Source organism: Vigna unguiculata, chromosome 7 (genome assembly GCF_004118075.2).
Source record: "Vigna unguiculata cultivar IT97K-499-35 chromosome 7, ASM411807v1, whole genome shotgun sequence".
Lineage (NCBI taxonomy): Eukaryota > Viridiplantae > Streptophyta > Magnoliopsida > Fabales > Fabaceae > Vigna > Vigna unguiculata.
Window position 1 is genome coordinate 39,022,281 of NC_040285.1, and position 25,010 is coordinate 39,047,290.

The 25,010-nt window shown below is 32.3% G+C and overlaps 6 protein-coding genes across 7 annotated transcripts; 2 read left to right on the forward strand and 4 right to left on the reverse strand.

Moving 5' to 3' along the window:
* Positions 1 to 1,096: 1,096 nt before the first annotated feature.
* On the forward strand, positions 1,097 to 4,574 carry LOC114190593 (ribonuclease H2 subunit A). Its single transcript, XM_028079541.1, has 8 exons — positions 1,097 to 1,394; positions 1,484 to 1,555; positions 1,697 to 1,820; positions 1,902 to 1,989; positions 2,392 to 2,529; positions 2,612 to 2,699; positions 2,795 to 2,915; positions 4,207 to 4,574. Exons 1-8 carry the CDS (start codon positions 1,313 to 1,315, stop codon positions 4,388 to 4,390), a joined length of 897 nt encoding a protein of 298 aa, XP_027935342.1. The 5' UTR covers positions 1,097 to 1,312; the 3' UTR covers positions 4,391 to 4,574.
* A 453-nt stretch (positions 4,575 to 5,027) lies between these two features.
* LOC114190070 lies at positions 5,028 to 6,805 on the reverse strand. Its single transcript, XM_028078835.1, has 2 exons — positions 6,529 to 6,805; positions 5,028 to 5,488 (listed from the first exon to the last, which is right to left on the reverse strand). Exons 1-2 carry the CDS (start codon positions 6,623 to 6,625, stop codon positions 5,199 to 5,201), a joined length of 387 nt encoding a protein of 128 aa, XP_027934636.1. The 5' UTR covers positions 6,626 to 6,805; the 3' UTR covers positions 5,028 to 5,198.
* A 2,482-nt stretch (positions 6,806 to 9,287) lies between these two features.
* On the forward strand, positions 9,288 to 12,409 carry LOC114190440 (transcription initiation factor TFIID subunit 13-like). 2 transcript variants are annotated; one of them, XM_028079324.1, is made up of 6 exons: positions 9,288 to 9,392; positions 10,687 to 10,897; positions 10,980 to 11,017; positions 11,178 to 11,237; positions 11,324 to 11,398; positions 12,104 to 12,409. In XM_028079324.1, exons 2-6 carry the CDS (start codon positions 10,795 to 10,797, stop codon positions 12,236 to 12,238), a joined length of 411 nt encoding a protein of 136 aa, XP_027935125.1. In that variant the 5' UTR covers positions 9,288 to 9,392; positions 10,687 to 10,794; the 3' UTR covers positions 12,239 to 12,409. The 2 variants fall into 2 exon arrangements, with proteins under 2 accessions (XP_027935125.1, XP_027935126.1); XM_028079325.1 differs by having other exon boundaries at positions 9,295 to 9,396.
* Positions 12,410 to 13,717: 1,308 nt separating this feature from the next.
* Positions 13,718 to 15,180, reverse strand: LOC114192147 (replication protein A 14 kDa subunit B-like). Its single transcript, XM_028081768.1, has 3 exons — positions 15,007 to 15,180; positions 14,337 to 14,595; positions 13,718 to 14,060 (listed from the first exon to the last, which is right to left on the reverse strand). The coding sequence occupies exons 2-3, from the start codon at positions 14,590 to 14,592 to the stop codon at positions 13,996 to 13,998; spliced, it is 321 nt and encodes a 106-aa protein (XP_027937569.1). The 5' UTR covers positions 14,593 to 14,595; positions 15,007 to 15,180; the 3' UTR covers positions 13,718 to 13,995.
* Positions 15,181 to 16,566: 1,386 nt separating this feature from the next.
* On the reverse strand, positions 16,567 to 19,003 carry LOC114190718 (ferredoxin, root R-B1-like). Its single transcript, XM_028079700.1, has 2 exons — positions 18,766 to 19,003; positions 16,567 to 17,270 (listed from the first exon to the last, which is right to left on the reverse strand). Exon 2 carries the CDS (start codon positions 17,260 to 17,262, stop codon positions 16,795 to 16,797), a length of 468 nt encoding a protein of 155 aa, XP_027935501.1. The 5' UTR covers positions 17,263 to 17,270; positions 18,766 to 19,003; the 3' UTR covers positions 16,567 to 16,794.
* Positions 19,004 to 20,224: 1,221 nt separating this feature from the next.
* LOC114190717 (uncharacterized protein YnbD-like) lies at positions 20,225 to 22,516 on the reverse strand. Its single transcript, XM_028079699.1, has 2 exons — positions 21,782 to 22,516; positions 20,225 to 20,761 (listed from the first exon to the last, which is right to left on the reverse strand). The coding sequence occupies exons 1-2, from the start codon at positions 22,326 to 22,328 to the stop codon at positions 20,583 to 20,585; spliced, it is 726 nt and encodes a 241-aa protein (XP_027935500.1). The 5' UTR covers positions 22,329 to 22,516; the 3' UTR covers positions 20,225 to 20,582.
* Positions 22,517 to 25,010: the final 2,494 nt, after the last annotated feature.

Genomic DNA, 25,010 nt, shown 5'->3' on the forward strand with positions numbered 1-25,010 from the left:
TTAGTTTATGTATTTGTTGTTTGATTCAATTCATTATATTTTTTTAAATAAAATAATTTTAGGCTAAATGTCAATATCGGTTAGCCCCGACCAAAGGTCAAGATCGGTCAGCTCGGGTCAAAGGTTGAGATGGACCAGCTCATTCACAGATGAAGATGGGGTGACCCAGGCCGAAGGACGAGATGGGACCAAAGATTGAGATCAGTAGTCTCATGTTGAAGGTTGAGACGAACCGACCTGAGCCAATGGTTATTAAGACAGGTCAAATTGGGCCAAAGATTAACATGAGCCTCGCCGAAATTTTGTCGAATTCGACTCAAACCAAAATTTTGTAGAGTTAGCCTCACTCGATTTCAACAGAGTCTGCCCAACCTGAAATTTGTTGAATTCAGTAGACTCCTACCAAAATTTGATTGAGTTGAAATTGGATCGAATTCGACTTTGCTTAAAATTTGGTCAAACTCAACCCTGATCGTCGAGTCGGCCCTGTCCGAAATTCGGTTGAGTTGGTACTGGCCTAATTTTGTCCGAGATGACCCTGACCAAAATTTGGCCAATATCAAACAAGACCGAGACCAAAATTCAGCCAAGTCGTTCCCAATCCAAATTCGACCCCACCATTAACAAAAGGTCGAGATGAGTGGACCTAAGTCGAAGGTCAAGATCGGTGCAACCTGAGTCAAATGTCAATACTTTTGGCCCAATTTAGGTCGAAGGTCGACTCGAGCCAACATGAGTTGAAGTTCAAGACAAATTGACCTAGAACTAAGATCGAGATAAATCGATTCAGGTTGAAGGTCATCTCGGGTTGAAGGTCGATCTTGGCCAATTTGATTGAAAATCGAGATAAACCTGTTCAGACTAGAAGTCAAGATCAACCAACATAAACCAAAAGTCTAATATTATATTTTAAAAATGTAATATTTTTTTTGTTTAAAAAAGAAAACCTACGGACCGGATTTAATCCCAAAGACTTTTCTTAATATATTAACCGTGGGAACTTTGTTAATATATTTTTTTTTTATCTTGTGGCGTTTTTGGTTTCGATCATTTGTGTCAGAGCCGAATCCTGGTGGGGTGTCAAGATAAATTCTAAATTTGGCACGTAGAGGATGTCAAATGGACTTAGAATGAAACTTTCTTAACATAGCATCTCTCAAAAAAAAAAAAAAATCAAAATCAGGATACCCTAATTCTTGTGGCGGGAAACAAAAACAAAGTTGTCTTCACAATTCACCATTTCACAGCAAAAAAGCTTTTTATTTTCTTTTTGCTTTCTTTCACTTTTCACTTCACTACTGAGAAAGAAAGAATGGGATCCAAAATTCTTCCGCAATGGGCAACCAAGCCCTGCGCCATGGGAATCGACGAAGCTGGAAGAGGCCCTGTTTTAGGTTTGCATTCCCTTTTTCCAATTTTTCATTATCTAATCCCTTTTCTCGTTTCCCGTTTCACTTTTAACATATTTTGGAAATCGTTTCAGGACCTATGGTTTACGGTTGCCTGTACTGTGCTCAATCCTATCTGAAAACCCTAGCCACATTGAGTTTTGCAGGTACGATACCATGACAAATTATTATTTTTTCTCAATATCGTATCTTATTGGTAGGATTTTTACAAAATTTGTTACTATTTTAACTTAGTAGTTTAATCCATTGAAATAGGAGGTCTCATCCTTGCAATTTTGTTGGTGCAGATTCTAAGACACTAAAGGAAGAGAAGAGGGAAGAATTGTTTGAAACTTTAAAGACTAATGATTCTATTGGATGGGCTGTTGATGTCATTGATCCCCGGGAACTCTCTGCTAAAATGCTTAAGAAGTAAACTGACCAAGCTTATTCATACCGGATTTCACTGGGTTTTCTGTTTACTGACTATACTTTGTTGTGTTGTTTTGACAGGAATAAGATAAACTTGAATGAGATTTCACATGACTCTGCCATGGGCCTCATTGATAGGGTACTAAAAATTGGAGTGCTTCTAACTGAGGTTAAAACCTTGCCGAATTTATATAATAAGTTGATTCTTCTATTGCTCAAATGATTTCAGGTTCAATAAGGTTGGTGCCATGCCACCTCTTTTGTGTGTTTTTGGATTGCGTTTCTCCCTACCACGTCGCCATTTTTCAGTTAAAAAAACTAACGAGCTACAGTGTTGATATATTGAGAAATATGTTTATGTTCAACTGGATGTTCTTTCAGACAAGCTCTTATTCATGAATTTCACTTTCAATGGGCACCGGTTGTTTAGTTTCTTTTCTTCCGAATGTAGTGGAATTGTGGACCGAAAGAGAGTCTGTTAAAACTTGTTATTGTTAAGTGTATAGGGGTGATATTAAGAGAATGGTAATTCAATTACTGATGTGAGAAACACATAATTTGTTCCTTACAGGTGTATATAGACACAGTTGGAGATCCAGGGAAATATGAAATGAAGCTGTCAAAACATTTTCCATCCATCAAATTTGTGGTTGCAAAGAAGGCTGATAGCCTTTACCCCGTTGTCAGTGGTGCAAGTATAGTTGCAAAGGTACTGATCTCCTTTATAAAAATTCCCGGGGTGAAGTCCCACAGCCCCATAGCCTACTTACAACCTTAATCCAATCTTTCAGGTCACAAGGGACCGTGCTTTAAGAGAATGGGTACTTGATGAGACTGCTGAAAACATGCAAAGGGACTTTGGCTCTGGATATCCTGGAGGTGAGAATGCTGCGATTCTATCAAATGTTGCAGTATCTATCATTCTGATTAACATTGTACTTACGATAAATCTGGTTATGTTTCCATTTGTATAGATCCCCAAACCAAGACTTGGCTACAGGATCACAAACATCATATCTTTGGATTTCCAACATTGGTTCGATTTAGTTGGGGAACCTGCAACTCTTATTTTAAAGATATTGCACAAGTGTTATGGTAAACTTGCTTTCTTAAGCCTTGGGGAAGTCTTTAACTTTAGAGAACATGATTCCGTCGCTTGTTCTGCTTAATATATGTTAATGCATTTTTCATATCAATTTTTAACATGGATCATGGGGTTTTAAGTATTGAGGAAGGAAAAGGTGATAAAAGGAGACTAAATACTTGTTAAATTGGTACTACCTTGGTATGGTGTGATAAATATATGTATTACAAAGTGATATGCTCGCGAAACTTAAGGGTATAGTCAAACTAATCATTTGGTCACTATAAGTGACACTTAACAATTAGTTCATGCGTTGAAAAAAAGTAGTTTTAGCCTCTTACTGTCATTGACCCCTATTTTTACTATGTTTTAGTCCCATAAAAACTTCAGTCATTATACGCCCTTCAGGGACTAAGGTTTCTCAGAGGTTGATTCTTAATGAGATATGCTAATCGAGACAAATTATTAGTTTAACCCTTAAAGCACCGACCCTTACTATATACTGATCCTAATCCGAACTAAACGGGAAAAAAATAATTGGATAAGGAAATATCGTAACCAATTTTAAAAGATGATTCGGAATGAGGAAACTAGTCCTAAAGGAAATTCTAAGGTATGATTAGAGTTTTTCATATATTGTTGACACTTTCCATTTGTGTTCCTGAACTAGGGTCTACTTGACTACCCTGGATCATTTGGGAACAATGCTAACATACTGCTAGGTGCTGTTTGTAACAACCATAGGTAACCTAAGTCCTGTGTTGGGTTCAACTTACAAACTAAAACCTGTTCTCACTATTATTTACTTTATATTTCTTTGGTATCTTCCAAAGAATACTATTTTTGTGTTTTAAAGGTTTCAAGGTTTATTTGCTACTACCAGTATTAGCAATCTTCTAAAAACCTAAGGTCTTAGGTGTGGTTTAATATTTTTTAACACAAACTCCTCACATGAGCTCTGAGCCTGAAGCATAAAAAATAAACAAGACTTTGTACCTTTTGCTTTAATTTAATTAAGAAGTGGGTAGGAAGACTCTAACTCATGGCTTTGTAATCTCTGTTGAAACACAACCCCCTTGGCTTCCCTCTTTGAAATTGATAGCTTAATCCTTTGAAAATTATGATTTATTGCCGCGCATCATAATCATATCCATGATTTGGATGAAATTTGGATCACCTGCACGGTCACCCACCCTGGATATGGGCGAAAACATTTTTCCACTTTCTGTTTTGATGTTCCAAGATTCGTGCATGAGTTGTTTATGATTATCACTGTTCATTAACACTTGTTATTGTTTACAGGGAGTCTGACAATTCGGATGAAGATGGCGGTGCTGGAAAAAATAGTAATGGCAAGCGACAATTGAAATTAAGCAATGTGGGTTTTACGTCATCCAAGAGGGGAAGTGAAGAAATAGAATCAAGTGGTAAAGGACGCTGTAGGTTTTTTCAGGCTCGTAAACTTGAGCACCTTACTAATTTCTAAAAGTGATGCTCGAATATTGTTCCCTCTTTGCGTTATTCCAGTAATTTTTAGCCATGTGAACATTCCAATTTCATCTTTGGATAACATTTTCTGTATATAGACTTTCTTGGATGATACTTTACTCTAACAAGGCCTGCCTTGGGTGTTGTATAAATTTCAAATTAGTATATTTATTGGTTTGAAATTGAAACCGTCGCATTAAAAACATTTATTTCTACTAATATGACTCAATGTTCTCAAAAGGTTCGAAATTGTTTTCAGTTTTGTTCATGCAGCCTTTTCTTTAGAATCAACTCATTTATTCTCTGGGTTTGTCTTTCGTTTCACTCTAATCAAAGAATATAGTAAATGTCAAAAATTAATAGATAGGACAAAAATTTGGCATTTGAAAGAGAATTCGTATTTAGCCATGTATGTATCATTCTTTTCAAGTGAAGGGACATTAAAGGGAGGTTAATATTCTGTACATTTACCTATACTATTTATTTATGAAGTTTAGACTTGCAATTTCCGGTAGGCATATAATTCAGTCAACCAGGCCCTTTCCGTCCACATTGAATGTGCGTTCTTTTTGGTACAGATTCTCAAAAATTACGGTCTTTGTAAGTGCCTTGTTCGATATTTCGAGTGTTGAATATATTTGGTGCAATCCGAATAAAGTTTTATTCATAAGAAACAGATACACGTAACATATATTGTGTCACAAATTCAAACTAAACAAAATACATCGCTAGATCACCAAACACTATTCCTTCAAAGAACCTGTAACAGTTGTTACAGAATATACAATGAACCGTTTTTGCGCTTTCTACATCAACAAAAACGACAGTATCAGAGGATAGATCAGGACTATCATAAAAATATTGGAAAATTTGATTTTGTTAAGGTTGCAGCTTGCAGCACCATGACGAGTCTGATGTTGGTTATTTTTGTTTGCAGCACCTGCTGCATAAACAGGTATAACTGCTGCACCTCCTCCTCGTGTGTCAGGTGATCCTGAATTTCCATTTCCATGTGAATTGCCACCATGACCACCACCTCCTTCTATCTTACTTCCATCTATTACCTTATCTTCCAACTTCCTCTTCTGCATAATTTCTATTTTAAAAAATAAATATCACCACATGCTCAAGAAAGAAACTAACAAGGTCATAAATTCTGCCCAAATGAAAATTGCAGCAGAAAATGAAGTAAGACTTGTGCACACATTCAATTGGTAAATGTTGCTGCTATATAGTAACTAAAATTCACATCTTTTTTGTTTAAGTGTTGACTTCAAAGTGGACCCTTCACATAGAAATCTTATTCAATAAGGGTACTAAATCCATTCTTGATGTAGTGTTGGATACCCAAAAGACCACTAATATTGAAAAATAGCAACCAACGGTAAATTGTAAGACATCTTTCAAAAGCATTTTTCTTTTCTAACCGACCTGTAATAAAATGTATATGCCTTGTCTTGTAATGGAATTTCAGCAAAAGGTTGTTATAGCATCTGAGATTTCTAATAATGGGAGACAAGGAACATTGAAAAGGTAATAGTGTATGCACAGAAAGAAAAGAAGATATTAAGGGAAGAAGGACAATAATAGAATCAAACTAATACTATACTAAACCATCATACAGAATAGCAGCAAGTGTTTAGCACTGGAAAAGAGGGTCACTCCTTACTCAGCAATTCGACAATTAGAAAACTCAGCTTGATTACCCTGTAACAATAATTCTATTAAACAATAAGCTTATGCATGTGAACCTCATAAATTATTATTAAGCTCCTTTTCCACAATCTTCATGTGATATCACCACAGGCATACACACACAGCAGGTACCCAGAAATGCAACAAAGGGCTATAACTATAAGCAACAATATATGGATTCAATTCTGTTTCTGTAGTGAAGAAAAACTAGAAAAAAGAAAGCACTTAGATACAATCATCAAAGTGTTATTTTTACTATTTTTCAATTAAATCAAAGTTTTCACTTCGATCATCGTATAATCTTTTATTGTAACTTTTATCTAACTAAAACTGATTGGAAATCAGTCAAAACCATAAAATGCTGCATACAAATTTGAGATTGAGTTAGAACTTCGAGACATATTTGAGTTACTTTAAAAGAGATAGAAGTTAGAAGAGTACCTGAAGAGAAGGTGCTGTGAAGAGGATATGCAGAAGAAGTAAGAACAATGAAGCAGATGAAGATGAGAAGAGAAAATCTTAACACTGTGAAACCCATTTGTAGGTATAGGAGTGTAGCTAGAAATCAACCTCTTTTTATATGAAAATGAAAATATGCTTCACTTTCTGGGTCAGAGTGATTTTGCAGAAGGTGGTTGCAGGTGAAAATGAATGAATGATTTTCAGAATTAAGAATAATATATAAAAGGAAGTTTGGCCTTATCTTTTGCAGAAAGTGGGTTCACTGTGAACCTTTTAATTTATATAAGAAAGTAAAGTATAGTGGGTGGTCCAAAATCCAAATATTAAATCACGAATCTCTAACCAATCACACTCTCATCTCAACACTGATTACAATCTTCAACCACCATTTTTACGTGTCCCACACAAGCTCATAACACAGTAAAGCAACCACGTTACTTTTGTTCTTCATGGTAGGTCTTCAAATTCAAATTATTATTATTTTTTTCTTTATGAAAACAAAGAGTCGATTAATTAATATTTTTATGTCGGTGTTATCCGTTGAAATTGTTTGCCATACTTAGGTTCAAATTGATTCAGAGAAACCATCACTCATTTTTATTAGCTTTTCGAGATAATTTTCAAATAATATATTATTTATTTATAAAATAAATTGTTCTTAAATATGTGCCGGATAGATTGGACGAATGTATGACTTTACAATGTCAAAGTGTATATAACTAAGATTCACATTCATTTGATGAAAAGATGATAAACAGTGTAACTCGTTTGACAGGTTGAATTATTATTAGAGAAGAGAATAATATAAATTTTATAAAGTTGAATAAAATAATTTGTCATGAGATGAAATTCACAATAGAAATTATATAACTCCAAATCCAATTGATACTTGATTCCACGTTTTCACGTGAAATGTGCACCTGTTAAGCTGAGTTGCTTTTAGCTGTAATAGTATGAAATCTCACGCAATGTGGCATTCATGTTAGACATAAATTTTCAATAAAGAACAATAAGAAACACAAGAGACAGAACACTGAATATAGATCAAGGTCGAAAATCAGACTCTGATTTTGATTCCACAGATCTACAATTTATTTTTCAACCACTATTTCATTACCACTTTTTGTTTGTTTCAAGAACTTCATCGTCAATTATAACTCTTCTGAATGATACATTGGTAGAAACTTAAAAGGAGTTATGCAATCTTTAAAAACTGTGTCATATAAGGAAGGTAAGGGCAATTGATAATTAGGTGAAGTGTGAGATAAAAAGAAAGCATATAAGAAATGAATGTTAAGAAAGATTCCTTAAAGTCCTTAGAGAGAATAGCATAAAGGCCAAACAGCCAAAAAGAAAGTCATTGGCGGCATTGTGATTCACTCATACGGAAATCTTCCAAACCTTTTCGCTCCTACGTGTCAGCATCCAAGGCACAATTATTCACACTACATTTAACCATCTTCACAATAGTAATCAATTTCTTTAGCCATAAATTTATTCACACAAGATTAATCAATTTTTGGCTGAGTCCGATTTTTTTATTGAATTTTTTTTTCTGAATATTAAAAACACATCGTTAAAATTAATAGTCATTAATATATTTATATTTTGAAGACACAACAATAGAGAAATAATAAAAAAAATTAGTAAAGAATTCAAACTCATTTTTGTTTATAATTAGTCGATTGATAATAATATTCACTAACTATTATGCTAATTAAGTGTATGTTCAATGTCAAAAGATATTGATTAATTTGTGTTGTCGGTCAGACCATATTTTTAACTAAAAAATATTTAAAAATAATGACTACGTTATAAAGATTAGTCATTATTTTTGAAGATTTTCTTTTTCTAAGTGAAGAAAAATGGGCCTTTTGATATGGTACAAATGGACCAATGGATTAAGAAGCAAATATCAATGGAAAGATCTTAGGAAGGGTTCAGAATGAAAGACCAATTTCATTGCCTGTAAGACTTAAATATATGATTTGATGTGCCAACAGAAACTAAGAGAAAATAATTTGATTTTTGTATTTTCCATTTCTTACCCAATCATTTTTTTTTACTTAGGAAAAATAATTAATCATTTTTTAGGAATTTAATAAGAATTTATTAAAAAATTGCTTTAATATTTGTGTCCTTTATATAAATTTAGATACTTTTCATTTCTTGTTAAATTTGTGTAATTTATTCAATTCTTTTTTTATATGTCTTTAATTAAATTTCTACTATTTAATTTTTTCAATAAATAAATTGCGAGATGGAAATCACTTTTTCTTTTCTTATCCCGTTATTTTACTTACTTCTTAAAAATTATAAATTTTATGATTAATATAAAAGGATAAATAATCTTTATTATTTCAAATTAATAAATATGTATTACTCTAATTAGAAATGAAATTTTAAATATGAAGAATATATTGAAATATAAACAAATTGTAAATTATAAAATAATTTAAGTAGTTTAAAATTTTAAAAGAAACTATTTTAAAAATTACATTCGATGTTTTTATATTAATTAAATTAATTTAGAAACTAATTCAACAAGATAGTATAATAATATGTTGCTAACAAATATCCTCTTTACATTACATAAACTTTTCTATCTTAAAAAGAAAAACTACCTTCTCATCCTCACATGCGACACTATGTACCTTTTAATTTTTTTACAATAATTTTTTGTTAAAAATATTTAATATATCAATATTATTTTTATTTATTTATTTTTCAATTTTACTTTTGACTCTTTTGAGAATGCCCTTTGAACAAGCAAATTAAGCTCAAAAGCCGAACCCTCTACTGCAGTGCGGGGCACTATTTGGCATTTGCAGATCGAAAACGAGGTAGGTAGGGTTTTTTCCCTCTACTGTTTTGATTTTATTTTGCATTGCAATTTCAATTTCAATTTCAATTTCGTTTCCCCTTTCGTCACTCACCCCTCTTTGATTCCATCGTACGTTGCCAAATTGTAATCTATTGTTGCCGATTGTTTGGATTGTTTGGATGGATGATCCGATGTCGTTTACTGAATAGTGTGCTGACTCATGATTGCTCGTGAGTCAGTGGTTGTTTTGAGCTGGGTATGGCTCTGTATATGAGAGCTTCTGCACTAGCCATGGTCGTTATTCGGTGAATATCACACTAAATGGGTTGATTAATGGAAGCATAGAAATTGAAAGAGGGTAAAGAAACTAGGTAAAGAGAGGGAATCAATTGGCATTTGTGTTTAAATGTTTATAGAAAAAATATCTAAGGGTGAGAGAGAGAGAGCGAGAATTAGAGCTCGATTTTCTGTATGTTTTAAAAAGAAAGGAAAAAAATTCAATTGGCGGGGGTAGTATATTTGTCTGCCCATATTGGAATAACATAATATTTGTTTGTAAATCTCAAGATGAACAAATATAGTCAATGCATATAAAAATTACAAACAAATTATTTTTTCTCCCATGCGAAAGATTCAGGATTCTATATGGCATGTTATCTATTTAGCTCTCCGAAACTGGTGTACTCTTTGTAATTTGCTGCTGCAATATCTTATATATGGATTGCTTTTCTTGAAACAAGTGCAGATTTCTACTCTTATAGGTTGTAAGTAGTTCCATGTTGAGTTAGATAAGCTACTTGTTGTGGTATTTAAGAATTGAGGTTTTCCCACTTAATGGATTAGATCCTCTTCTCGTGCTTTTGAGCAAGTTATCTAAGGCTATGCAAATGTTATTGACTAAAGGATGCCCACAGGAGTGCTGCTAGTCCTTACATATCTTTTAACTTTATCACAAGGGGCCTTTAAAAGTAAATGTTTTTAAAGGAGGTTGGAAAACTGTGTTATGTATGGTTGCAATATTCCGGTATCTTATTTTGTTTATGGTTTGGCATAGCAATAATGACTAAAACTCATGGTACATTGTACAGTTAATTTTCTTCCTTTATCTAATATTGTTCATGATGGGAAACACCTATACGGGTTTATCAATTCTGATGGGATTTATTTTGACAACTGGGGTTCTTGGATAGAAGATGACAAGTTTAAGTCCATTTGAGGGGTGTGCAGTTGCTAAGACCGGTGTCTCTCATTCTTTCCTTAATTTGATTCTTGTCATTATTCTTGTTTTTTATTCTCTGGTATTCTGTGTGCAGGACAGAACCTGCAAACTGCATTGAAAGATCCAAAAATATCTTCACTTTCTCGTATTCATTAACTCCAGTTACCCTGAAGATAAACAGTATAAGCATCGACCTATAGCAATGAGCAGCTCTGCTGCTGGAAACTCATCAAAACCAAGAGCAGCTTCCTCACAACCATCAGAAACTTCATCCAAGCGCAAAAGAGGAGTTTTCCAAAAAGAATGTAAAAATTTTTGTTCTAAGTTTTTAACATTTTAGTCCAGTTTCCTCTCATTCGTAATAATATTATTTTTTTGGTTACATAGTGCAGCACATGATGTATGGCTTCGGAGATGATCCTAATGTGAGTGTTAAATATTAACCCTTACCCTTCGGCTCACGTGCCTATCTACACATAATTTGCATTGTATTGTCTTTGTTATGTAACGTTGACTATATATTTTTTTTGTAATTTAAAGAATTATGTTTGTTAACTTGAACATTTTTTTTGCTGTTTCAATCAGCCGCTTCCTGAAAGTGTGACTCTTATGGAGGACATTGTTGTGGAATATGTCACAGAACTGGTAATAATCTTAACTTTTAAATTGTTCAATTCCGTCTGAGTGAGCTAGTTAGCATGGTTGTCCTTATGCTTAATTTGTCTGCCAAGGTTCATAAAGCCCAAGATATTGGATCTCAAAGAGGGAAGCTATCAGTTGAGGATTTTCTCTATTTGATTCGCAAGGTACTCTCTTTTAAAATATGGCAAATAATTATTATGAAGATTAAAAGTTACTGGGGAACCTTGAATTCTAATATAACTATCATTATTCTATAGGCAAAAAAAATTTCTGGTCTCTGATCATCCTTTTATTAATTGTTATCATCTTATGTATTCAAAGAGAAACACAAAACTCAATTAATGAATTAAACAGGAATCATGCTCAAACTAACGGAAAAATTCTCTATAACACTTTATTGTATTTAGAACACCCTACTTAATTGATCCGTCTTTTTATAAGTGTTTATTTCTTAATTTATTCAGAATCAGAATTTCACAATACAATAGCTATCTAGCAATCATACTAGCCAGAAATTGCTCGTTCAAATCTACCTTTATCAGCATGTGAACAATTAACATTACCACTATTAGCATTTTATTAACTGTATTATTTATTCCACTCCCGCCTAGACTTCCTCGTCTTTGGTTTTGTAGCGATGGACCAATTAATAATTGGCATTAGACCTACATGTGTCATATTTTAGGCTTAGTTAACAGAGTCTGAAGGATCATTAAGTATCACCAACAAATCTAAATGTCAGTTAGTACCATAGATTGTAAAACATGCACTGGCAGGAACGCTTCCTGCGTGAACTTTACCTCGTAATCTTTTGTTAACACTACTATCATATTTATTGTTTGTCTAATATCCATAACTGTATACTGCAGGATTTGCCGAAACTTAACCGTTGTACAGAACTACTGTCTATGAATGAAGAGCTGAAACAAGCAAGAAAGGTTTTTGAATCAGATGAAGAGAAACTGAGGAAGGTTTTCGAGGTGGACGAGCCGGTGGAAGGATGAGTAACGGAGATTACTGAAATGCACTAATGTTGGTTGTAATATGTTTAGTTTTTCTGATGATGTAGATTTGAAAATTAATGCCTCCTAACCCATGTCATCATTAATGTGTAAATCAATTCCTATGATAAATAGATTAAGTGTTTTTGATAAACAATGAAATGATTTGAATCAGATTTTATATTAACCAAATATATGATTAAAAATTACCGTTATAATATTAAGTTACCCTAAATATAATTTTTAAAACGATACTAAAGTACATAACAGTTTATCGAACTTGTTACTTCATTCGATATCAAATTATCTGTAAATATTTACTTACATATTTAAAAATTAATATATCTAATAAAGAATAATAAAATTACCTAAAAATATAATAAATTATAATATATATATATATATATATATATAAAAGAAAATCTCATTTTACAAACAAATTTTATAAAATTGAGTTAATAAACACACTTTTTAAATGGATTTATTTAGTTTCCACAATTTTTTTAGGACAAATTTAAAATACACTTGTTTTCCTACACTATAATCATTAAGCTAAGACTGAGCTTTTTTTAATAAAAAAATATAACAATATTTATTATTCTAATCCAACTGTTTATTCTATAAATAAACATCTTTTTGATATACAGAAGATTATATCTCAATTAAAGGTAGAATATCCTCTACATTCCATGAATGCAATTTATTTCATTTATTTACTACCTTTTGCCGTCTCTTTTATTCATAAAAACAAATAGAGTTTTCTTTTATTATTTTTATTTATGTAAACGATAGTCATTTTTTTACTATATTTTCCTTTTACTTTTATCCTTCGCATTACCCTACCTCTTTATTCTTATCCGAAAAGTATGGGAACTTACCTTGATGAATGGGGAAGACGATACTATAATCTCAATGCAAAGAAACTATCAAATGGATTAAATCACTTTCTATTTTATCCTTGATCGATATAAAACTCACGTGAGGCGTAAAGAGAGTTAGATGCTTGCCTAGCAAAAGAAGAGATATGGTAAAGAGAAAGGTCTCGTACCACCCAACTCTCCTTCACCAGGAAGTACCAAAGATTCGGGATAAAACTACAGAAGAAATTGATCATGTGATAACAAGTTACTAACTGTCAGGATATTTTGACATTTTCATATCCTTCTAGAATTGAAGTAGGTACGTTTGTTCATGAAAGACTCTCTAAAACACACTAAGTGATTGGAAGGCAATTTTGTCTAGAAAAGGAAGTTTATATAATGCATCCAATAAAATCACCAACCATGACCAATACTCTAACTTTACCTTACCATACATTTTGCAGTGTGGTGAGTTGAGGTCTAAAATTTCGTGCTTTGAATCTTGAATTATTAAAATAGTGAACAAAACTACTGCAAGTAAGCTACATACGTACTCAAGAAAGTAAAACATCTATGGACTAGAGTAAATCTACACAGTACTAAAAAAATATAACAATAAACATGAATGAAAGGTAAAATAGTACCTTTTTCATAGGAGTGTAATTGAAGACACTGGAGACAGTTGCAGACATAAGCCAAACTAGGCATATAACACGATATATAAGTTAAAGGAGATTTTAAAACATGTAATAGTTTGTAGCAAGCATGCGCGCTCGGCTATTCTGGGGATACCATAAACTCAAATATAATTCCTAGATTTACATGTAAACGGATGCCTTAGCATGAAAAACAAAAACTTCAAACGTCATCCAGTTGCTGAGTCGACATTCTTTGATGTCCCTAGAGAAACAGGCCTTTGAATTCACCGTTTGCTAGTTGGCACAACTGATTGAAAGAGTTGGTATCTACAGAGAGTGCGACATCAAAAAACAACATAAATGAGCAGGGACAGAACACTAGAAAATTAGAAATGCTAAACAGTTCCTGATTTTAGCTTTTATTGCGCCAACGCCAGAGGAAGAGAGCAATCGACAAATAAATCTAATTTGGGTTTTAAATTCGAACAAACACATGTTTGGGGAAATATTAACTTCAAGTGAATCCTTTCCTATTTTGATAACACAAAAACGAACATATCAATTGACATATGTAAGAAAAATTATAATTGTAAAGCTTCGTACCAAATGTGCTGCCAAAGTCAGTCCATAGTTCGGCATCAATAGAGTTGCTACTTTCAGCAATACCGATGACCTCAATAAAATTCATAATGGGGACTTGTGGCAACCCTTTTATTGTTAATTGAGAGTCATCAGTGGATTTTGTGGTGGCAACCCCACCACCACATTGATTCACCTGAACCACTGTTCGTACTCTCTTCCCAATAAAGTTGGGAATCAACTGAGCATTCACAAATACAGCAGGATTTGACGTGTCCATGGCCTGAAACAAAAAGGAAAAATAAAATCAAGCTTTGAAGGCAAAGCTTAAACAAATGTTTTATTTTCTTAAAGGGCAATAATGATTGAATGTTCCGAAAAAATAAACTGATTCCCATTTTCGACCCAGCACAGATACATTTAACAATGGAAGAGATAACGAACAACTGCGATTATAGTCCAAGATGAATTTTCACAAACATGTTGAGTGCACAAAAAAATTAACACAAGTGTTGTCCGTAGAGGATCGCCTAACCCTAAAGTTAATGCAAACCATTGAATAAAAGTCTAAATATAAAAACTCAAAAGAATGAAATTAACGGAATGGGTGGATAATTCAGAATTACGCTGTAGTGATTGTTTCAGAATGAAAATAAAAACGAAGCAGAGTAGTATAAGAGAAGGAAGAATGAACCTTTGAATTATTGGAAAGAAACCCTTTGCGCTTGCTGAGTAGTTTGACAGAGAGATTGAGAATTGGAATTTGAAAAGGAGAATGCGCGTAAGAAGGAACAGAGCGGGAACCTTAAACGATTGCTTCTTCGTTTGGCGGGAAACTACTATATTTCACTTTACCCTTTCTCCTTCGGATCCCAACAACACGCTTTCTTTTTATTTATTTATTTATATTATGCTTATATTTCTTTTTTTCTTTCTTTTTTTTTCGTCTTTCTATTTTTCATTTATTTTTTATTAATAAATAAATTTTGGTGTTTCTTTTAATATATTTAATAGAGTAAAAATTAATGAATAAAATATTAATATAAAATGCATTTGAAACTTAAAAAAGAATTAAATTAAATTAAAAAATCATATTCATTTATTTATAAAATTTTAAAATTAAAATATATTTAAATTTTAAATAAAAGTGAATTTTATTTTTTTATCAAAATTTAATAACTAAAAATATATTTAACCTTAAATAAAAATCAAGTGAATACAATTAACTAATAAATATCAGTACTTTACTGGTCTGTTTATCGCCAGGATGAAAACAGCTGTCATGGTAAATATACTCACGAATACAACGATTAAATAATTTTTAGAGTTTAATTATATAAAGTTATGGAATTAAATTTTTTAAAAGAAGTTAATTCTATTTGAACTTATATTTATTCTTTTAAGTAGAACTTATTTAATTTCTATTTCAACATAAAAGGAAGAGATGTTACTATATTTTCAAGTGCATTAATTATCTTACGTATATAGGAGAAGAATAAATTTGGTAATAATGTTGAAAATTTAAGCACCATGTAAAACCTTGTTAGTGGGCTTCTTCAACTTGGTACATGCAAACACTTCTTGCCTTCTTTTTTCTGTTTTTATTTATTTTTTATTTGTATAATTTGAAAATTAAAAATCTCAAAAGTTAAAGAGTTAATAAAAATTTATTTTTTGAATTATATAATTTAGAAGCCATTTAATTTTCAAATTTTATAATTCAAAAATTGTTTTTAGCTTCCAAATTATACATTTAAATTTTTTTCTCTAAATAATAAAAAATTATATTGTTTAATTAAAAAATACTCTTTTAAGAGAGGTGCAAAAAGAAACTGTTCTTATTTTCTCTCCTACTGTCCACTGTCTTTTATATTATATTACAAAATTACTCTGAAAGAAAAATAATTTCTAGAACTAATTAGAAAATAGTTATTTTACAGAAAATTTTGCTTAAGATATGTTAAAAGTGACCATATGAAGATGATAAGCAAGAGATATATTTTAAAAATGTTAAAAAAGTGATTGTAAAGAGGAAAAATAAGGTGTAAATAGTCTTAATCATTTACATCAGAACACAAAAGGCTAAGATATTTGAAAAAGAACCACCATATATACTTGTGTTAAGGTCTACAAAATAAATATTATAAGGCATCATGATCTACATTCAAACTAGGCTTGTGAAACTTAAATCTATTGGGAAAAAAAACTACTGCAAAATTAACTAATTTTTATGGAAGAAACAACTTGGCAAAACTAACCAAAGTAACTTCTTAATTTTATAACTCATATTTTGAAGTAAAGTTTGAAAATATAGATAAAACAAGGCCTTATTATTGGCTTAACCAATCCAATGGCTGCATACTAAAGGATTAAAGTTCTACATCAAATTAGAACAACTAAAATTGCTCACCAATGAAGTTTCACAATAAATCTACCGACCATAACCTTATTAAGAGATAAACAAAAGACACTACATCATCGTTTAGCAGAGATCTTCCTCCTTGTGGGTGTAAATCACACAATCTGATGTCGGGTATGAGACACATGTGAGAAGGTAACCTTTCTCTATCTGCTGTTCTTCAAGAAAAGATTGATCTGACTGATCCACAGCACCTGAATCCAGTCTTCCAGCACAAGTAGAGCATGCTCCAGCTCTGCATGAGTATGGTAGTTCCAATCCAGCCTCTTCAGCTGAATCCAGAATGTAACTGTCATCAGGGGCTTCAAATTCATTCTCTTCACCGTTTGGTCCAATCAGTTTCACTTTGTATACTGCCATTGCTGACACTCTAAAGGATGATGATTTCAATCCAAATACTTTAGACACATTCTTCACAGAACTAAAAGATGATGGACTCTTAAAAAGAGCACAAGATTTCCTAGCAGGGACAGATCCTCCAGACAAGGAAGCTCTTGGAAGTGTCATGGTGGACATGTTCACAACCGACATGTTTATACCTGTATCCAAACACAGGAAGAAGAACACAGCAGTGTGAAACATTATTCAGAAAATGTATTCATTGACCAGCACAACAGTCATAAAACACGTTTCAAACATATATTCAACATTAGAACAAAAATGGAAGAAGAATCAAGGATAAATTATAAAAAATCCCTCCATGCTTTAGCCCTTTTCAATTAACTACTCAAAGTAAAAGCATTTTAAGTATTTCAACTTCAGTTTTGCTTTTAATGGCTCGGAGTACGAAAATGTATAGGTTGAAAAGGGTTAAACCACTGAAGGTAATGTGTAAAGTAAACAATAGCTGTTGTAGAAGTTAAATAGAAAAAATGTTTTCAAATTAAATCCAAAAAAAAGTAATCTGTACAAGCACAGTGAGCACCAAACAATTTACCCAAAAACAGAACACAGCACATCAGAATACTCAACTGTCAATGTTGGACATCCTTAAAAAATAGTGAAAGACTCGACAACTTGTCATTAAAACAACTAAACACACTCAAGTACAAACCTTGATTACTCAAGTTCACATAAAAAACATAACTGATATGCTCTTGTAACTTCGTTTATTGTTACATGAACTAACAAGCAACTTGCTCATTAGTCAAGGTGACAATATTCGAACTAATTTTACAGTAAAAAACTACACGATTGGTTTTTTTCAAACGGTCAAGAAATTGGTTTTGGTGTTGCTCCACTCTAGGATACAGGGTAACTCAGATTGTCCAGAAATTTCTTCTAAATAACGAAGCCAGAACAATAATTATTACCAGACACCTTGCATGTATATATATTAAGCCTAAATTATGAAAATCTAATCAGCTGCATCTAAAAAATCAGTGCTTGGTGAAGTTCGACGAAAAATAAATATCACCACCCTCCAACACAGGTTTATGAAATTGTAGGACGAGGATAATACTATATAAGCACAGTCTTGTAGTGAATCTATCTCTCATCGTAAATATTTACAAGTAACCAAATCAAAGTTCATAAAAAAAGGTGCTTTGGTCGTCAATTCCAGCTGTAAATACTGCATCTCAAGATAATAGGGATTGTTGATGAAATTGTAAAATATGCAGAAATCATAAACTCGGAGATCTCCTCCAGAGTGAACACCATCCAAAAAGCTCGCAACTTTTTTGGTTCCACAACAAAGGCTCTCTCCTCCTATCATCATATCATGACCCCCATCTTAACCCCTCTTTCCCCAGAAAACAGATATTGAAATTTTGTCCAACAATTAAAAAAACGACGAAAATGGAAAAGGGGGTGTGGATCAAACAATTGAAAACAACAAAAGATCTGTGCATGAGAAAAAAAAAAAAAAAAACCACCCAATAAAACGAAACTTCATCACAGGCAAACCCAACATAGAAAAGCAAGAGCATGCAAGCAGTATGCATAACAGGCTAAACCCAAATCCAAAATCAAGAAAGAGACTGAAAAAATGAAGCCAAAGAAAGTGGGGGGGAGAGAGAGAGAGAGACTTACGGCGAAGAGATGACAAAGATTGTGACTTTGAAGAAGTGGGAACGAAAATGAGGGTAGAAAGAGAGTTTTATATTTAAGGACAGTGGAATGGACAAAAAAATCGGTGGCTTGGGGGTGGGTATGGGGAAAGTGACCCTTTGATGGCTCGGTGAGTCAGAGATCTGAAGTCGGCGCAGGAAGGTAAGACCACTTGTGGCCTATGTTTCATGTGACCTTTGCAAAAGGCCTAAGTTCATTGAATTCCCATGTGGGGTCGTGGGGTTTTAGGTGTGATTAAGCTTTGAATTGAAGATTAGTCTCCTAATTATAATGGTTAATAGATAAAAATAATTAAAAGAAGCCCCAATAATTTTTTGACCACCATAACCTTGGAATTGAGGTCAAAATAGTACACCTCTTAATAGCACTAAAAAATATTATAAATAAATAAATAAACCAAGTAAACTCTATTGAATTGAACAATTAGCTAAGCATAACTTAATTTTCAGTGGAGTAACGGAATAAAACTTAGATGATTGTGACCTCTGAGAAAAATTGATATTTAAAGATGCTTCTTTTTGTGTCTATTACATTTCTCAGGTGATGGTGATAAACAACCAAACATTTCACTGTACTTAACCGGGCCGGGGCACTAGACCCACAAAAAACATTGGAACCAACCAGGGACAAATTTGTCTAAGTTTAGGATAAGATTTAACCATGTTTATTTTCTCTCAATTTAGTGAACCTATTTTTTTCCTATCTAATAAAAGTATTTTAAAAAACTAAAGTAGGCCCTTAATCTCTACTGCTAAAAATATACATCTCCTTAATCATTCAATGGGAATCAATGAGTTTATCGCTAATTAATGTAGGCCTCTTTAATCAGTTAATGGAAATCAATGAGTTTAGTGAAATAAATTAATGTTATTAAATTTCTCAAAATTATTTTCTTAATTGTATTCATCTAATTAATTAATGCGTATTAAGTAATACAGCCCACAATTTCTCTATTTGAGAAAATATTCCAAAAATTATTTTACTGTATTCCTCTGTTCATTATCAGAAATATTCACTGATGAAGAATATTTTTGAAAAATAATATAATTAAAATTTTAGATGGTTTTTGTAAAAATAAATATATCAAACTTTTTAAAATATTCATCCAAACAAAGATACGGGACTATCCTCTTACATAATAGAAAATTAGCTCAAATTAGTATATCCTCTTGTATACTTTGTTTTCGTATATTTTAACAAAAAAGAAGTAATAGAAGAAAAGTATATTTGTTTTACATTGTTATGCTTTTTAGGTTTAAATGAATAAGCTAAAAAATATTGGAGAAAGCTTTAGAAGATACTAACAAAATCATTCGTCTCGTTCTATTTTGCTGTATCCGATTCCAACTCTATTAAGCAATTATACTTATCACTTTCAAACTAATGCCTCGTTTTGATATGGTTCTTAGACTCGAAACAATTGACAAAAGGCATAACTTGTATTTATCAAAAACTACACTAGGAATCATCGTTCATGGACATTACACAATGAAATGATGTCTATTAATGATGTTACAGCTTCTCATGGTATGCAATCCCACTATTCCACGCATAAGCTTCAACATGACCGAAGCAGAAGAAGCTGATAACAGAATAGTAGGCAACCATGAATTAGATTTTGGGTTCACTGGAAAACAAAAACGCTAAGTAAGAGCACGAGGAGAATCTAAGTTTCTACAGTGTTTCTTCGTTTTGCAACTGTATGGAAAACAATCATACTATAAAATCATCAAAAGAATCAGATTAACTGGAGGAACCCACGCTCATGTATGTCTAATCTACTTCTTCGGCGCAGACAATCTGTGTCTGGACCATTCTTCAAGGGCCTTGCGATGGAGAGCATTCATTCGAATGTAAGGTCGTTTTTGCTTGATCAGTTTCTCAGCAGTCTTCCAATCCTCTGTGATGCCTAGTGCTACTAACAGTGCACACATAACTGCTACACTTCTTCCATGACCTTTACACCAAAAAACAAAAATGTTAAAGATGGTCGTATATTCTAAAATGAGTATAAAGGCAACATGTATAATCTACCTCGTTGATAAAATTGCAGTTCTAATAATATGCCTAACTAAAACAATATCCTCGTATTTGCAAGCTGATGCAGTGATCATAATAATGAAGAACAACCACGAAGTGACAAACACCCAGTTAAAAAGGACGGATGACCATTAAAACGCGACACATAAAAGAATATGTTAATGCTACTACTAATGAGCGGCAAAAAAACAGTTTCTCTTTGATAACTTATCATAACTTGAAAAATTTAAACTTGGTAATAGAATACAACATCAAAAATACGTATTATTGTTGTAATCAGATTCTTTCCTCTCCTGGTTGTCTCAGTTCTCAATTTTTCTCCATTAGGGATGCTGTGGTTCAAAGATCTACAACCTCTTACAGAATTGGAAAGGTGTTTTTTTCCCCTTTGATTGGTTACATTACTCACAGTTTAACTCTTTGTCCAACGCTGCTTCTTCTATCTTTCCCTTTTCTAAATTCCAATAAGTCATTCAGAGTACAGAGAATATTGCAAATGACCTACATCATTGGTTTTCTCAAAAGTCTAATGTATTCAAGACCCTTGTTTGGACAACAGCAATTAAAACAAACATGAGACAGAATAAACTGTCATTCATCGTATAATTGATCATTGAGTTACAGAATACAAATTGAACTATGAATGTCTATAAGAACAGAAAACCATCAGTTGAGAGGCCACATTTCATGTATGTTTTATTTGGATAAATTTCTCAAATCTCATATTTCTATGTTCAATATAAGTTCTTATTGAAAAGATTGTTATCCAAACAGGGTCTTAATGTTAAAATTTGCATAAACTATTTACAAAACCTACCACACGAAACACAAGCAGAAACGCTAACACAAGAGAAACACCAACCAATTACTTAAAATGGTTGCATAGAACAAACAGAAGAACAATCTTAAGAGCAAGAAGCTAATAAAGCTCACTAACCATAAGCACAGTGAACGAAAATGGGCCTGTTGAGGTCTCTCTGTCGAGAGGCCCATTTAACAGCAGATTCAATATCAGCAGGTTGAGGCGACCTCGTGTCCCACGTCGGAATGCAGCGATAGGGCAACCCCACAGTGAAGTCCTTGACACGCGGGAACTCGCACGTGCAATCGATGATGGCAGGGTCGCCAGGTGGCAGCATGTGAGGCGAGGATGGCCAGCCACCGACATAGAGATAGTCGTGAACCTGTGTGTAAGGAGGTTCTCCGCTTCGAAGTCTTCGGAGCATAGAGAAAACGCGAACGAAGTAGATGTAAGGGCCGAAAATTATCAGTGAAAAAAGAGGGAAACTTCCGTCGGTGGTTTTTCCGAGAAGCATGGGAAGATCGATGGAAGGGTGAGAGGCGATTGAGACCAAGAATGAGATGAGCGAAGCGTAGAGAAAAGGTAGGGAGAAGAGAGTGAAACCGAGATTCTTCAGGTACGCGAAGAATAGGAAGAGCGTTGTTGCTTTCAGCGCTATGAGAAATGATATTCCCACACCCATTTTGTTCTTGTGATTATGGATCGAGAAAAACGGTTTTCAGAAACTCGTGATCCAGCGGAAGAAAGAGTGAACCCTAGAACTGTGGAGGATGCGAGGAAGTGCTTCGCTCTGTCATTTTCGGCGCTTTTAGCACAAGGGAGAACTGAAAAGCTGTTTGTAATTTTTTTTCCTTTTCATCTTTAACTAAAAATTTCACTTTTCTTTAATTTTATTTGAGTTGGCATTCTTGTGATAGAAAACCTTAATTTGGGATATGGCAAAATATTGTCGGACGTTATCTTCCATGTCGTTGGGCTTCGTTTCAATTTTACGTTGGTGCAATCTTGATCCTGTGCTACATTTTGTTTGGTTTCGATTTTTGAGATTAAGGTAACACATATTTTCTTCTGTTAATGTTTTAATTGATTTTTTTTTCAGGGTTTCGTATTGTTGTGTGGTTTTGGGTTTTGTATTGAGAAGTCCACCAATGAACAAAGTATAGATTTTGTATTTGTTATTCTATTTCACGCACTTCAATAAATGATGGCGCTTTTAAAAGGATTATTGTTATGGTAAAATAAATTTATTTTTTCTTATTGTATTTACAAAAATGATTTGCATATTTTTATGTTACGAGGATACGAATTAAGCTTAAATTTTATTACGATAGATTAAATTACAATTTTACTTATAATATATATATATATATATATAATATTTACCTACATGTTTTTACGAGTATATTTATAACTGTAATCTGAACTTTTTCAAATGCAATAAAGATATTTAGATCACCAACATAATTTTCAAAAATAGTGTATTCAATTCATAAACTATTGTGAAAAGCTAGCACTTATTAAACAGATTGAAAAATATAATATTGCTTTAAAATCTACATATTTAAGAGAATAAATATATTGTCCATAACAACCATATAAATGTTGGGTAAAAAAATATGTTACATTTTTTCTCTTAAACATGTTATATAATCCTCCCAATGACATTCTAATTTTCTTTTTTCAAGATAATAGTAGCACACCATTTTTGTAATCAATCTTTTATTCTTTCTATATTATTTTTTGGGATGAGTCAACTCATCTTCAATGCTGTGTTTAAAATATTCGAACAACTAATTTATAACCTGTAATGGTAATTCTATACTATATAAAGTATAAAATTTTTTATCAAACTTTTGTAACTTCTATTACACAATAAAATAAACTTACAATCATAAGAAACAATTTATTGATGAAAACAAAAATGTGGATAGAGACAAATATCTTAAAAGATCTTCGTCTTGTAAATTTGTATACTAATAACAATATGTTAAATTTCTTTAAATACAATAATGCATTAGAATAAGGTGTCCGAAAGTGATTGATACATGAGGATCTTTAACACACTTTATACTTATTTGGTCCATAAAAAATTATGTATAAGAATTTTTTAATGGATACTGATACATTGACCAACTTTTAACCCATCATTCTAATCACTCTTAAATTATCACATCACACCACTAAAAAAATCAAAATAAATAACTGAAGAATGATTAGAGAGGTGGGTTAAAAGTTTGTTAAAATATCATTATCCTTTTTTTATAAGAACAATTATAGTCTCATCTATATACTGTAGAGTGAGATTTGTAATGTGAGACTTTATCATTCAATTTTTGCACTTATTTTATGTATATGGATTGCAGAACTCCGAGTGCTTCATTATAAACATATAAATATTTTGTTAATAAAAAAAATAGTTCATGAGTTACCAAACAAAGTGCATTAAGTTCAAAAATTAATATAAAGATATAACATTGTTTAAATAAAAAGAATAGGAAAAAATATTTTTTAATTTTAAAAAACAAGATTTATGTTACCCATCAAGTTTTATGGAAGGAGTATTTAAACTGCCATACACATAGGCTTCAAAGCTATACGAGACTATTTGATGTGGTAGGAACACAAGTCTCAATTGAGGTTTAAGGGAAATGATGGATCATCCCCATGGAGGTTCAAGGAGAACGATGGATCATCCGCAATGGAGGGCTTAAGGGAACAATGGTTTGATTATCAGTTTCACGATGATTATCAATGTTCCGATCTCAAGTCCGATGACAGAATCATTATTAATCACAAAACATCGAAGTATTGTCCGTTTTGGAGTGTATGCTTCGTAAAATATGTATCAGAGGGTGGAAGAAGGAAGAAGTATTTATAAACCACCACCTTAAATGTGTGTTTGCTTTCAAATATGGAGTTGAGGGAGGGTGAGTGAATGGATTTAAGAAGATGTAAAGAATAAAGTGGGGTTGTGGTTGTTTGTTTGAAGGGATGAAGAGGTGAAAGTGAAGGTAAAGTTTGTGAAAATTTGTGAATGATTTGATGGATGTAATATATGTAAAATAATATTTCGATAGATAAAATTGTTAGATTATAGTTTTACCAATGGTTAAAATCAGTATAAAATAAAATAATTATTATTAGTTTTAGTATTATTACTATTATTAGGTTTAATAATATTATTATATTATTAATGTTATTATTATCATTGTTATTATTATTCTTAATATTACCATTATTATTATTATTATTATTATTAATATCAAGTAAAGGCATATTTGTTAATTAAATTAGAATTTTAAAAAATTAAATAGTATTTAGGTAAATGAGTTGTCTTTTCCTTCTCATTTCTTTATCATGCAAA

Bases quoted from the DNA above. Each gene is read 5' to 3' on its own strand.
- LOC114190717 (XM_028079699.1), bottom strand. From the start codon at position 22,328: ATGGGTGTGGGAATATCATTTCTCATAGCGCTGAAAGCAACAACGCTC. The intron at 20,762-21,781 runs GTTAGTGAGCTT...TTTGGTGTAAAG, and splicing joins TTTCGTTCACTGTGCTTATG to GTCATGGAAGAAGTGTAGCA.
- LOC114190718 (XM_028079700.1), bottom strand. From the start codon at position 17,262: ATGTCGGTTGTGAACATGTCCACCATGACACTTCCAAGAGCTTCCTTG.
- LOC114190440 (XM_028079324.1), top strand. From the start codon at position 10,795: ATGAGCAGCTCTGCTGCTGGAAACTCATCAAAACCAAGAGCAGCTTCC. The intron at 10,898-10,979 runs GTAAAAATTTTT...TTGGTTACATAG, and splicing joins AGGAGTTTTCCAAAAAGAAT to TGCAGCACATGATGTATGGC. The intron at 11,238-11,323 runs GTAATAATCTTA...TTGTCTGCCAAG, and splicing joins TGGAATATGTCACAGAACTG to GTTCATAAAGCCCAAGATAT.
- LOC114192147 (XM_028081768.1), bottom strand. From the start codon at position 14,592: ATGGACACGTCAAATCCTGCTGTATTTGTGAATGCTCAGTTGATTCCC. The intron at 14,061-14,336 runs GTACGAAGCTTT...CACTCTCTGTAG, and splicing joins TGACTTTGGCAGCACATTTG to ATACCAACTCTTTCAATCAG.
- LOC114190593 (XM_028079541.1), top strand. From the start codon at position 1,313: ATGGGATCCAAAATTCTTCCGCAATGGGCAACCAAGCCCTGCGCCATG. The intron at 1,821-1,901 runs GTAAACTGACCA...TTGTTTTGACAG, and splicing joins TCTGCTAAAATGCTTAAGAA to GAATAAGATAAACTTGAATG. The intron at 2,530-2,611 runs GTACTGATCTCC...CCAATCTTTCAG, and splicing joins GTGCAAGTATAGTTGCAAAG to GTCACAAGGGACCGTGCTTT.
- LOC114190070 (XM_028078835.1), bottom strand. From the start codon at position 6,625: ATGGGTTTCACAGTGTTAAGATTTTCTCTTCTCATCTTCATCTGCTTC. The intron at 5,489-6,528 runs GTACTCTTCTAA...TTTTTAAAATAG, and splicing joins TCACAGCACCTTCTCTTCAG to AAATTATGCAGAAGAGGAAG.